The sequence below is a fragment of the Mizuhopecten yessoensis genome, unplaced genomic scaffold (assembly GCF_002113885.1).
Source record: "Mizuhopecten yessoensis strain PY_sf001 unplaced genomic scaffold, ASM211388v2 scaffold523, whole genome shotgun sequence".
NCBI classification, from domain to species: Eukaryota; Metazoa; Mollusca; class Bivalvia; order Pectinida; family Pectinidae; genus Mizuhopecten; species Mizuhopecten yessoensis.
This window is the reverse complement of record NW_018403589.1, coordinates 385,014-398,759: the sequence shown is the minus strand read 5'-3', so window position 1 is coordinate 398,759 and position 13,746 is coordinate 385,014. Positions and strand designations below refer to the sequence as shown.

The window sequence follows — 13,746 nt, the reverse complement described above, 5'->3', positions numbered from 1 at the left end:
AGTTAATTCAGCAAGCTTTAGGGCCTCAATTTGCCTGACCATTCATGCTATTTCCCATAATTGCAATGTAGAAGCTTAAGCCTAGCAGTCATCTTGAATTTTGACATTATGTCTATTGGTAATAAGATTTTACACATATATGTTATCCGACAATGAGTGCCGTAAACACTTAGTAATGAACAAAATCAAACCAACAGAATAGAAGTTACAGTCTGAGCTGTCTCGGCCAATTGGAAGCCATAGTGGCCATCCTGTATTATGGAATTTGAATATTTGTATTTCCTTATTCATCTTAAACTTAAGAACAAATAAGCATCAATTATTAAAAAAAGGCTACCAAAAATGTTTTTTTTTCACCGGAAATAATTAATAAAATGTGTAGTCATGAAGGAGTAAAGTTCCCAATGTTTTGGCGATGGTACGAGAAGCCTTAATGCATAGTCGAGGGGAGGTAACTGGAATGAAATAGAGTTCTTCATTTGGAGGTAAAATTGGAAAAATTATGCATGTGTTGCAGTACCTGTTGCAGTCGGACTTGTGTTATTGAATCAGAAAGATTTGTTCAATACAGGTAAGTTAACCTAAAGCACACGATCTCCTCCTTCAAAGGGAATGATCGAGTACACTGTCTATCAAATCATTGATCAGATCACAGCGATTCGAAGTTCTGTCAATATATTGGTGAGATGTAGGTCCGCTAAAACTGACTAGGTCTATAATCGGGTCAACATATATACTGATCGGTCGCTTAAACAGGCGACCGATCAGAATTTTGAAGCCCGCGATTATGGTCAGTTTTAGCACAGTAGTCAGAGTAAACCTATATATGTAATCAATGAAGAAAAGAAAAATGAGAATGCGTAACAACAATAATAAGAAACATTGAGGTGGTCAAGAGACGGAAACGTCTATAAACGGACCGAAACCAGGTAGAACATCAAGCCCCATGGTAAGTCATATTTATTAAAAATATACAGAATGAATTATAAACTGTTCAGCTGCTTATATTCCGAGACATTTCATACTGATATTTGTGGTTGCGACTGGTCATGATCACACTCGTCTTGAATATTAGGTGTCAACAGCTAATAACAGACAGACAGACAGACTAATACAATCTTTAACTGTAACTTAACTGAGCGAGATGGGGTTATCCAGAGACTAAGGTAGCAGTACCCAAATCAGATCGGTACCCAAATCGGATAACTTTTTATAAAAATACCATAAATAAATAAATGTGTCAACAAATCAGTTATAACAATTATGTAGTCTTAGAATAGATAGCCATGCACCATTTTTTGTCTACAGATAATAAGTTTTTAAGTTCAAATAGCGCAAGAAAACGTTATTTCAAACTCAAATGTCAATGTTTTGATTACGTTTTTAAAAAAATGGTGCATGCGACGACTATGCACTCTGTTTTGGACTATAGGAATAAATTCACACTATAGAAATACTTTTTGTCTAAAGCCAGTAAAGGTCATCATAAAATGTTAATATGCTGACAAAAAAATATTCATTCGAAGCGTACGATACTGCAAAACTTGAGCCTTGAATTGTTTTGGGTCCCGACATTTGCAAAAACCGGAGACGTTGATTGGTGACTTCGGGGCGTTCTATAAATATCTCAAGTGAGCTCCGGTGCTAATTTTGGTTGTAAGAACACCCATCGATATTCTTTCTTTGATACAACCATAAATGAAAATAATTCCTCCTCAGATTTTTCAATGATTTAAAAAAATTACATGGTTTGGTGATCCGATTTGGGTACTGTCACCTTATATACTACAAAGTACTGACTTTATATGTCTCTTGGTTATCTTAGTAGAGGGCTAAGATTCTGTATTATTATCCACAGGGAGCTGAAAATTTGTTACAGCTGTAGCTGCGATAACGTAGCTTCTGACGACTAGACATTTTTATATATTGCATCCAGCCGGGGCAGAGGAGACCGGATATTAATATTAATAGTACTACTATATATATATAGCTGTAACAAATTCTAAGGTCCCTGTGATTTAATCTAAACCTGAGGTGTAAGCTGAGGTTTGATGTCACAGAATCTTTGCACAATATAAATTCAATTGCTTCCTTGCGTAAAACCGTACGCTCCCCTCAATCACAACAAGCACGAGAGTTAAGAGTTTTTTCATTGGTATTTGTTGTGTAATAGTTAGTATTACTTTGTTGTGAAACAGACTATAGAGAGATTGAGACTCTAATGTAAGCACTTATCCGATGCAGACTATAACTAGCCTCGTTCTGGTCTCTTGGGACCAGCATGGCGGCATGTAAACTTGTATTGTTGTAATGTGAACGCCTGGCTAATGAATACAAGTCTATTGTTGATATCTGGTGTTTTGTCATGTCATCACAACCACATAACAGTAATTATTTATAATCCAGTAGAAAAACCTAAAATACACTATATCAGTAAAATATACAAGTTGAACAAAGTACGAAACGAACGTCATAGATGATAGATATACAATAAATGCGAAACTATGTCTATCTACACTATTTAGTTATACTTTCGCTTTATAAGCTTCGATGTTATAATTAAGACTAATTATACAGATATAGTATTATATTATTATATTGCACTGTGCTAATGTACATTTACAAGTTACTGCTGAACTGATAATGACTTACCAGAGGCCTGGAAAGGTCTGTCCTGCTCCGACGGCAGCACAGTGCAGAGTGAGGTAGGAAGGTTGGGTGCGTCAGCCGTGTATATACGACACCCAGGGTGGCGTGGTTATTGAAATACTTGTGCAATCGCATTCGCTCGACCTTACACGTATTTGTTATGAGACAGTACGATAGACAACACATACAAGTAAACATGCTGACCTAGTGCATCGAGTACACCCTGTTACATATTCCCCCTCTTTCTTGAATGACACCTGGCATTCTCAAGATAAATCCAGTATAAATACATATCTATAAACATATAGTGTAATTCTGGTTATATCAAAAGATTTTACACGCACAACGTTTATAGATGTATTACTATTATAAGAACATATGACAACATTGCACTAGTAACAATAAAGTTAAAGGTGTAACCTACTCTACTGGTACCTACAGTCCTAGGTGAAGGCACCAGATAAATCTAAATCTAAAGAGTTATACCTGTCTATCCTAGAAAACAGGAGGAGATTCTGCAAGATCTGAATCTCTGGAAGCATATCAATAACTTTTTTGGCCAGAACCAAGGGTAATTGACCCAGTTAAAACAACTATGGCAATAAAACATACTGTAGCAAAAATGACTAACTTTACAAGTTATGGTATACAGATTTAGTATCTGACCCAATTGTATGATCAATCTGAATTTTGAAAGCTTTCACTTCAAATACTTTAGAAGATTGAAATATGTATAGAGTATGTGTGAGTTTCTTCATGATATACATGTATTTCTTCTTTGTAGAGATTTTGATTGTTTGATTGCACATTGGTGTACCGTATACTGGATCTGAAGTGGAACTGACGAGGTGGGGATTAAGACCTAAGGTATGGGGAAGTCCAGTAAAGACAAGCGAGATGTCTACTACAGACTGGCTAAGGAGGAGGGCTGGAGAGCTCGCAGTGCATTCAAACTACTACAGATCAATCAAGACTTTAACCTTTTCCAAGGTAATTTCTAAAATAAAATTTGTGTGTGGTATTAATTTTTATTTTTGAAGCAACTTTAAAACATGAAATTTGATGTTAAAAGACGATTGAATGCATTACAGTATCGTTAATAAGTAAATTAAAGCCTTTAAAAGGTACAGTGAAACAGTATTGAATCAATATTCGGTGACCAGGTACATAGCTCAATTGGTTAGAGCGTCCATCAACAGTTTGGATGTCCCTGGTTCTAGTCCCAGTCTGACTGGGCATGTTTCCTATGCTGTTACACATGTAGAAATATAAGAAATATATATGTTTGTTACACTTTTAAGTAAATAAGTAATTTTCTTTTCTTTTATAGGTGTAAAAAAAGTGGTAGATTTGTGTGCGGCACCAGGAAGTTGGAGTCAAGTGTTGTCAAGGAAACTCAGGTACCAAACTTACTTGTGATGTTCTCAAGGAAACCTTGGTAAAACACTCAGGGGTGTTGTCAAGGAAATGTAGGTAACACACTCAGGGTATTGTCAAGGAAACGTAGGTAATACACTCAGGGTGTTGTCAAGGAAACCTAGGTAACACACTCAGGGTATTGTCAAGGAAACATAGGTAATACACTCAGGGTATTGTCAAAGAAACGTAGGTAATACACTCAGGGTGTTGTCAAGGAAACGTAGGTAACACACTCAGGGTGTTGTCAAGGAAACGTAGGTAACACACTCAGGGTGTTGTCAAGGAAACATAGGTAACACACTCAGGGTGTTGTCAAGAAAACATAGGTAACACATTCAGGGTGTTGTCAGGGAAACGTAGGTAACACACTCAGGGTGTTGTCAAGGAAATCTTGGTAAAACACTCAGGGTGTTGTCAAGGAAACATAGGTAGCACACTCAGGGTGTTGTCAAGGAAACATAGGTAACACACTTAGGGTGTTGTCAAGGAAACGTAGGTTACACACTTAGGGTCTGCCTTTTAGGCTCTTTTCACAGACATCATGTCCACCCTTTATTTATGTGCACATTGAGATGATTATCTTCTTGCTTAATGTATAATGGTGATTGTAAAGCCTTTTTTTTGTTTAACAATTATAACTAATACTATTATCCATATATGGTAAATCGCTTTAGAGTAATTTTACAAATTATATAGGGCGCTATATAAATGTTGTATATTATTATTTTGTCAAGAAAACTTGTGTGAAACACGTACCCATGGTGATGTCAAAGATAATCAGGTTATTAAGGTGTTTTTTGTAACACTTGTGTATTTGTAGACCAAGAGGACTAACCTTTGAAAGTACAGATAAATGAAGTTATGTAGATATATTTTCATCTGATGAGAAATGAACAAACAATAATTTATAAAGATCATGTTTTAAACAGATTACTCATACTTTGGAATACATCTATCATTAGACAATATTAATCTGCTTTCATGACAGAGGTGAGGATGGGAAAGGTGAGGATGTCAAAATAGTAGCTGTAGATCTGCAGGCCATGGCACCAATCCCAGGAGTGATACAACTACAGGGGGACATTACAAAGGTAACACACAACACCGTACCAGGTCTACAGTTTCAGTCTTCTCATGGGAGACCTCTCCGTCATTCATAAATACCAGCCTTTGACAGAGCATATAGTGGCAACATCTTAATGTGTGTCTGTTAGTCCATCTGCCAACATTTTGTCTGTCCACAGGTTCATGACTAAGGCTTTGCCCAGTTTTTGTGAATTTGTGACAAATCTTTCAAACAGATCAAGGTCATACAGTCAAGGTCACAGCTACAGAATATAGACATGAGTACAGAAAATTAACCAAGTTTTCTACCAAATTTCATAAAATCCTTCACACATTTTTAGCTCACCTGGCCCGAAGGGCCAAGTGAGCTTATGGCATGGTACGTCGTCCGGCCAGCGTCAATTTTTTACTTCTTCTCAGTAACCAAAAGGCCTAGGGTGATGATATTTAGCCAGAAACATGCTTTGATGAAGGGCTACCAAGTTTGTTCAAATAATTATATTCAAGGTCACAGGGGTCAAATATGTTAAAAAAAAATTAAACAACTTGGGCTGCCAGGATTTTTCAAATAAATGACCTTGAATCTAAGTCAAGGACATTTATTTGAAAAATCCTGGCAGCCCAAGTTGTTCAAAAGATTTTAACATATTTGACCCCTGTGACATTGAATATAAGGCAAGGTCATTTATTTGAACAAACTTGGTAGCCCTTCATCCAAGCATGTTACTAGTCAAATATCATCATCCTAGGCCTCTTGGTTATTCCGAAGAATCTATTTAAAGATTTGAACATATTTGACCCCTGTGACCTTGAAAATTGATGAATGTCATTTATTTGAACAAACTTGGTAGCCCTTCATCAAAGCATGTTTCTGGTCAATTATCATCACCCTAGGCCTTTTGGTTACTGAGAAGAAGTTGTTTAAAGTAAAAAGTTGACGCCGCCCGGACGCTGGCCGGACGGACGACGCACCATGCCATAAGCTCACTTGGCCCTTCGGGCCAGGTGGGCTAAAAATGTGTGAAGGATTTTATGAAATTTGGTAGAAAACTTGGTTAATTTTTTGTACTCATGTCTATATTCTATAATAAATGACCTTGACTTATATTCAAGGTCACAAGAGTCAAATATGTTTAAAACATTTAAACAACTTTATCAGAATAACCGTGAGGCCTAGGGTGATGATATTTCGGCAGTAATATGCTGGGATAAAGGGCTACCAAGTTTGTTCAAATGAATGCCCTTCATCTTTTTTCAAGGTCACAGAGTCAAATATGTTCTAAACCTTTAAACAACTTCTTCTGAATAATCAAGAGGCCTAGGATAATGCCAGTAACATGCTGGAATGAAGGACTACCAAGTTCAAATGAATGACCTTGACATATATATTTTAAGGTCAGGGGGGTCAAATATGTTTAAAACCATTGAATGACTTCTTAATAAGCAAAAGGCCAAGGGTGATGATATTTGGCCATTAACATGCTGGGATGAAGGACTACCAAGTGAATGACCTTCGCCCATATTCAAGGTCACAGTGGTCAATATATGTTTAAATCTTTAAATGATTTGTTCTGTATAACCAAAAGGTCCAGGGTAATATATTTTTTCAGAAGCATGCTGGGTTGTAAGACTATAAACTCTGTTCAACCTAATATTATAATGTCCTTGTTCGACATTCAAGGTCACAGGTGTCATGTTTAAATCTTTTAATAGGTTCTTATGAATGAAATACTGATATTTTGCCTGTAGCTGTATTTTAGTCCACTTTTAAGATTACAATTGTGAGATAATACCAGGTGAGCTATGCAGGCCCATTGGGTCTCTTGTTAACACCATAGCTTGCACTGCCTTTTTCCACATAAACAGGCAAGCTCACCTTCCATCACTTGCACATAGATTTAGTAGATATGTTCACCATTTTAAGAACTTTGCTCCCCTAATAATGGTAAAGGGTATATTTTGTAGCGTTGTGTTTCTTCAGTGTCTGTCTATCTGTCTGTCTACAACTCCATTTAGTATCTCGAAATCCAGAGGTCAAACATTTATGAAATTTCACATGGTGATATACTATGTAGATGTGCAATGGATATTGAACAGGTTCCCTGGGTGGAGGTCAAGGTATCTGTTACTAGAGATAGACCAGAGTAGCCTTAACTTTCATTTTGGTGATAAGTAATTGTGTGTTGGATACCCTGTGAAGCTTTAGGTCAAGGTCTGTGGTGATTGGTACAAAATGGATAAGGACAGGACATAGCATACGGATCCCACAAACAAAGATGGCTGCCACAACATTTTACTGTTTATTTTTAACGTGATTCAACCTTTTTTCAAACTGACTTATTTTTTTTTTCAAGAAATCAACAGCCCAGGAAATCATTGGCCATTTTGAAGGAGAACAAGCTGATCTTGTAGTGTGTGACGGAGCACCAGATGGTAAGGGCACACTCCTCACTGTTCCCACATCTCAACACTATCAGTAGTTGATGTTTAACATGAAAAAATCAATTTATGAGCTATTTATCAGAAACTTCTGTGATTAACAATAGTTTCTTCGATTAACAATTAGTGAGGGATTTCCTTCATTAACAACTAAAGCTATTATCACCAATTAATGAGAACTTTCCAACTATAAATTGCAAGCTTCTTTTGTTCACAGTTAATGAATAGTTTAATTAAAACTCGATAAACACTTTTTTAATTAGCAATTAGGATAATTCTTGATCAATAATTCATAAGAACTTTCATTTATAATTGATGATGAGAACTTTCTTTTATCAACAATTGATGAGAACTCTCCATCATCAGCAATTGCTTCTAAATATAAAATTTTAAAATGCAAAACTATGAAGGGACAATTGAGTTATAGTTCCCAAAGCAATCGTTTATCCTGACTTTATTGACACTGTCATTGCTGCCACAGTCACCCAATCTGACTTGATCACAGTTACATGTATGTTGGTTAAGTTTTGCGCTACTATTGAGTTTCATATTTACATTATGTCTTTTCTCTTATTTCTTTTTCCTCTAGTGACTGGACTTCACGACATTGATGAGTACATTCAAGCACAACTGTTATTAGCTGTAAGTTTAAAGTTTGTACAGTAAAAAGCTGTCTAATCTACATTCAAGCACAACTGTTATTAGCTGTAAGTTTAAAGTTTGTACAGTAAAAGCTGTCTAATCTACATTCAAGCACAACTGTTGTTAGCTGTAAGTTTAAAGTTTGTACAGTAAAAAGCTGTCTAATCCTACCCCTGAGTATCTAGCATCCTGTTTATTTTACCAAACTGCTGTGATCCAATTTCTTATTGAAAAATTACTGTACCAAACAAAACCTTTATAATCTGACATTCTGTCTAATCTGAACAATATAACGGGTATCAATGGGTGTCACAGTCTGCACGAAAAACTTCAGAAGCCACAGGCCCTTCGGGCCTGCAAGAATTCAGAATATACTGGCCCCAACTAATTTTCACTGGTCCAAATAAATGTACAAAATAACGGCAGAAAACAAAAAATAATAAAACATCTTGAATGGTTTGTAAATATGTTTAATTATATAGGGATTTTATCATACTGTCACTTGGTCACATACTCTCTCCCAACACATCCAAACCGATAGTAGAAGTAGTGTGACATCTACAGTGAAAGCAAGAATGTTACTGTTAGACTTACCTAGGAAATCCAAATGGCCAATTTTATCCTGATACGACATGAAAGGTGTTGCAGTAATGAAACACACATTTAACACAGATATGGTTGTAACAATATATATATATTTGTTTCTATGATATTTTTGCACTGGCCCGTCTGACTTTTGGCTTCACAAACTTTACTGGCCCAACAGATAATTTACTGGCCTCGGGCATCGAACCAACGGCTAATCTTGCAGACTGGTGTCAGATGATGAGACAATCTAATTAAAATTATATCTTCACATCGCTCCCATTTACTGATATATCGCGTTGAAGATCTAACAACATCCCGTAGAGGGTCATGTTCAGGCGACCTTTGCATTAACCACTCAGATGAGAGCTTACGCATTTCTGTAATTGATGATGTAATGATTTTGAAACCCACTTGCTATGATAAAAGACCGAGGGGTGTCAAATGAGCATCGAAAATGGCGGCGCCCATGACACCACGCCGTGTCTATCTACAAGACAACGCTTGTACAATTTGCGGATTTTGCTTTGAAATAAGAGAGACTTCCTCTTCTGGTGATGTTGTCGTTTAAAAGTTTAACAACCTGAAACTAAAATTAACCAATGACAGGCTTCGTAATATTCAAACAATCACTGGACCAGACGAAAAATGGATTTTGGGCTACGAGGTGCTACAGGTCCTGCTTTCTGATTGGTTTAAAGAAAGAGTTATGTCGCGTTTTGATTGGCTTGTTATAAATACGATAATGCATTCATGTTGACCTCTGACGTGACCCTCTACGGGATGTTGTTAGATCTTCAACGCGACATATCAGTAAACGGGAGCGATGTGAAGATATAATTTTAATTAGATTGATGATGAGACAGGTTTCAATATATTGATATATCTGTAATGGATTACTCCAGCCTATCAGGTAGATTTTTTGTACTGGAGTAAAGATTATATGAAATAACATCCTTGGGAATATTTATTGTAGAAATTATGACAGATTACCATATAGCAGATTATTTTTGCACAAATATTTTTTGCTTATTAGTGGGTAATATATTTGATCCCTAAAAAATTTATCAGTGTAAAAATGCAAAAATGAAATACTCTCTTATTTCTGGATTGCAAAATGTTAATCTGTGTAAATTTAATTTTCTTATTGGAGTAAAATTCATGGAAAGATTAGAGCCACAAAATCAGAATAAAAATTCACTTATTTTTTTTAGAAATGCCTGTATTGTATAAAGCAAAATAATCTTACCTTACTATACAAGGTATGATTTGCTCACTCCTATTTGTCAGTCTGAAACAAACTCTTAAAGACTAGAATATGAAAATGTCGTAATTTTTCAGATGCCTACTATTACTTATACATAGTTGTGTTATTACTTGTTATTCTTTTTCCCGCAGGCTCTGAACATCACAACCCATGTCCTGAAGAAAGGTGGAACATTTGTTGCCAAGGTATGGTTCCCAGGTCCCCTGTACTACAGCATACTCCCTCAAATCTCAGGTGCTGAAGGTGTAATACTATATAATACTGTCATAAGAGACAATAGTGTTTTAGTTTCTTCTTTATAATCACAAATGAGTCTTCTTTATAGAATATGTTCAGATGTTTCGCGGCAAGATGTGATGTTGCTGTATTCCGTTCTTTATAAAACATTTTCAGATATTTCGAGGCAAAGATGTGACATTGCTGTATTCACAACTGAAAATATTTTTTCCACTGGTGTCCATTTTTAAGCCAAGGAGTAGCCGGAATTCCAGTATAGGTAAGTTTCAATGATGAACTCAAAAACAATTTTCAGATGATGTTTCTGATACTTTTGTAATAAGTATTGTAGAGGCAAATAATGGTAAATTTGAACAACCTTCCAGATAGGTCAGAATCCACAGACATTTTGCCAATGCATGGATACATATTTTCTGGACAAATATAACATAGTAAGTTAATTATAAGTACCTATAAAGTATGACATTGTAAATATCATATTTTTGGACAATTACAGAATTTAAAGTCAATCTACAAAGTCTGTAAATTGTCAAACAACCAACTATCTGTTAATGAATTATGTTTTCATATTTTCTACAATAGATTTTATCTGTTTTCAGAGGCTTTCGTTGTCTGCCAGGGCTATGCCCCACCTGATGGCTACCAGCCTAACATGTCTAACCCACTTCTTGATCATCGCTATGGTAAATTTTATCCGATAAATATCATAAAAGGTTTATAAGATTATGCTTTATATAAACATGACTGTTTTAATGGATAATCATGTAGCCTAAAATCTTGTTGTTATAATATATTTTATAAAATAATTATTTAGGCTATTAAAGATTACTGTAATTGTGACTTTGTCAGGTTATCCTCTGTACTAAGATCTTGTTATTGATCGAGGCTGTGTAATTGTGATTTAGATAAAAGTCATCAAGAGGATGTAAAGTGCTTTAAATATTATGTCAATAATATATATATATCTGCTGTTAGAGATAATTTTTGGTTAAATTGGATGCCTATATACATGTTGGACCATGTTCTGTAGCCTGATAGTTAACAAGCTATGGACAACCTTATATAAACAGCTACTGCTTGATGATGTTTTCTTTCCTTTTGTCAAGATGTTTAAGCATACCTTTTAATGAACTACTGATTAATTCCAGGTTTTTGATCCCTAAAACAAAGGTACATGTTAGTTAAAAACGTCTCTATTTTCGTATTACATCAGATGTAGATTTTAACAACCTAGAAGGCCCTAATAGAGTCATAGTTCCCTTCTTGGCCTGCGGAGACCTCAGTGGATTTGACTCCGACAGAACCTACCCACTCCAGGTAAGCGTAGTTATCTCCCTTTAAAAATTAAGATAATATCCCAGTGTAGTTCAGAGCCTATTCACTCCTGATGAATAAAAGTATTTCCCTTTACAGATTATGTGCTGATCACAAGGTCAAGTATTTGCCCTTGACCTTTTAAAATAAAATCACCCAGTTTTGAATCTGCCCAGGTGTACTTACAAATAGAGCTTCTAAATTGGCTAACTATATATTAAGAATTTTTCTCCTTTTGTTGAATTCATCTCCAAATTCAAGGGCAAAATAAAGTATGGAATAATAGCATTGATATGGTGGTAAGATCATTTAGTTTGTGTGAGGAATCATGGGATGTATCAGATTTTATATAAAAAAGGACGGAAGAAGATAAAAATCTTAAATCTAATGTACCTCAAAAATGAAAAATTTACTTAATTCAGTCTGAGGAAAAGTTAACTTATTTCAGTCTGGGCATTATTGAAAAGATAAAATGTCGACATGGAACCTGGCTTGGCTTGTACACTTTTCTTGGGCTAAAATCTATTATCTATTCCAGTTGTTTCGTGGATTCTGAATAGAATTTTACACATTGTGCCTCCTTTTGAGAGATAATAATTGCATCAAAGAAAATCAATCATCTGTGACTAGTAAAAGATACTTATGATGATAACTAGAAACGTACAAGTATATGAAAAAACAACATTGAATGGGTTTTTCTTGCCAGCTGGACGTAGATATATGACAGAACTGATTGTTAATATTTATAAATGTGTTTCTCTGACAGCTAGAGGAAGGGAAGGAGTACACATACCACCCCCCTACTCAGTCTCCCATCAGTCCACCCTACAAAGAAGCCTGCCACCTCAGGAGAACTGACCAACTCGCCAAACAGGAAGTTCAGACATCTTGTCCTGCTGCCGTGACAACAGTAAATGCTGACAGCTCAGAAGTTCAGACTGTTGCAGGTGCTTGTGGTGGAGAACAAAGTTTTTCTCATAAAAGTGATAATGACAGTATTGATAAGAAAACATCTCTTGATGAGGACACACACCAAGGCTCGGACACTTTATCTGTGCAATCAAAATTGAGCGACATGACGCTGAATACTTAATATATCTTGTATAATAAATCAATAAAAGCGTAAAACAGAGACATGAATTCCATTCTTATTTTATGGATTACTTCATCATGTCTGAAGTAGATGAATTGTTTAATTGCAATTCTAGTTTACAAAATTAGTATAAATGTTCCAGACTCAGTTGCACATTTGTGTTTAAGTATAAAATCTTTTCTTCTCTCTATTTTGTCATGTCAATTATGAAGCTGTTGAGAATTGGTTTCCGTGTACTGACACAATTATGACAAAATTCCATTTGGTTTATTGGCTTGTAGAATTGTCTTTAATTGAATGAGAACAAACATCTGTTTACATCTGAAGTTCACAGTGCTCTCCTGTCCATGGTTGAGAGCAGACACATCGGTACATTGAGAATTCTCGTCTATTCTGCTGGTCGGTATGTTTCTGACAGTCTGTAGCCTCCTTGCTTTCTGTTGGAGGCCAGGCTTTCCGCAGACAACGGCCGTGACCACTACACCACTGTGCATGACACTCGTTAGCAAAGCTGTTAATGGAGTTTACATATGGCCCAAGTGTATGATCCAGGTAGTCTCCCAGTGATAGACAATCTGTCACATTTCTAAAGTTAGCCGAGCTATCCCACACCACTACACCATCTAAACCAGCATCAAAGGATTGACCTATAGTGTTCTCAAGGTCAGGCTGTGAACAAAATTAAATAATTACAATGAAAGAAATATCCACAAATTTCTATTGGCTTACAAAATTAAAGAAAAAAATATATTAATTGTTTTATTAGTTTTAATTTTGCCAATGTTTACTGGAGCATTGCATACAAATTTAAACATATTTTAAAACTACAACTAAAAAAATGCCTATGCTTAAAGGTAGAGATATCTGCTTTAACACTGTTCATTCTAATTGCCTTTTGGGTTTGAATTTTGGCAATTACTATATTCAGAAATGTATACAACAAATGAACATGTAGGAATCATTACTTACCTTGAATAACAATTTCAAATTATGTTTATAGACAGTTGGTATATAATGTATGTACACACATTTTTGC

The 13,746-nt window shown here is 35.6% G+C and overlaps 2 protein-coding genes across 3 annotated transcripts in view; one reads left to right on the top strand and one right to left on the bottom strand.

Annotated features, from left to right (window-relative positions):
• The first annotated feature begins 485 nt into the window (after nt 1-485).
• LOC110450218 (putative tRNA (cytidine(32)/guanosine(34)-2'-O)-methyltransferase) lies at nt 486-12,749 on the top strand. 2 transcript variants are annotated; one of them, XM_021497589.1, is made up of 11 exons: nt 486-571; nt 3,434-3,639; nt 3,980-4,049; nt 5,057-5,159; nt 7,488-7,566; nt 8,162-8,214; nt 10,198-10,251; nt 10,460-10,562; nt 10,903-10,986; nt 11,517-11,620; nt 12,384-12,749. In XM_021497589.1, the coding sequence occupies exons 2-11, from the start codon at nt 3,519-3,521 to the stop codon at nt 12,708-12,710; spliced, it is 1,098 nt and encodes a 365-aa protein (XP_021353264.1). In that variant the 5' UTR covers nt 486-571; nt 3,434-3,518; the 3' UTR covers nt 12,711-12,749. The 2 variants fall into 2 exon arrangements, with proteins under 2 accessions (XP_021353264.1, XP_021353256.1); XM_021497581.1 differs by lacking the exon at nt 486-571 and adding an exon at nt 915-949.
• Nucleotides 12,735-13,746, bottom strand: part of LOC110450217 (hyaluronidase-like) — a 29,305-nt gene continuing 28,293 nt past the window's right edge. The window contains exon 5 of the mRNA XM_021497565.1: nt 12,735-13,379. Within this exon, the coding sequence (XP_021353240.1) occupies nt 13,026-13,379 (354 nt within the window). The 3' untranslated portion in view covers nt 12,735-13,025. The remainder of the gene's footprint in view (nt 13,380-13,746) is intronic.

What these genes read in the sequence shown, in the direction of transcription:
- LOC110450218 (XM_021497589.1), top strand. Translation starts at nt 3,519, where the DNA reads ATGGGGAAGTCCAGTAAAGACAAGCGAGATGTCTACTACAGACTGGCT. An exon ending in AAGCACAACTGTTATTAGCT is followed by an intron (nt 8,215 to 10,197) that starts GTAAGTTTAAAG and finishes TTTTTCCCGCAG; the next exon opens with GCTCTGAACATCACAACCCA. An exon ending in ACTTCTTGATCATCGCTATG is followed by an intron (nt 10,987 to 11,516) that starts GTAAATTTTATC and finishes GTATTACATCAG; the next exon opens with ATGTAGATTTTAACAACCTA.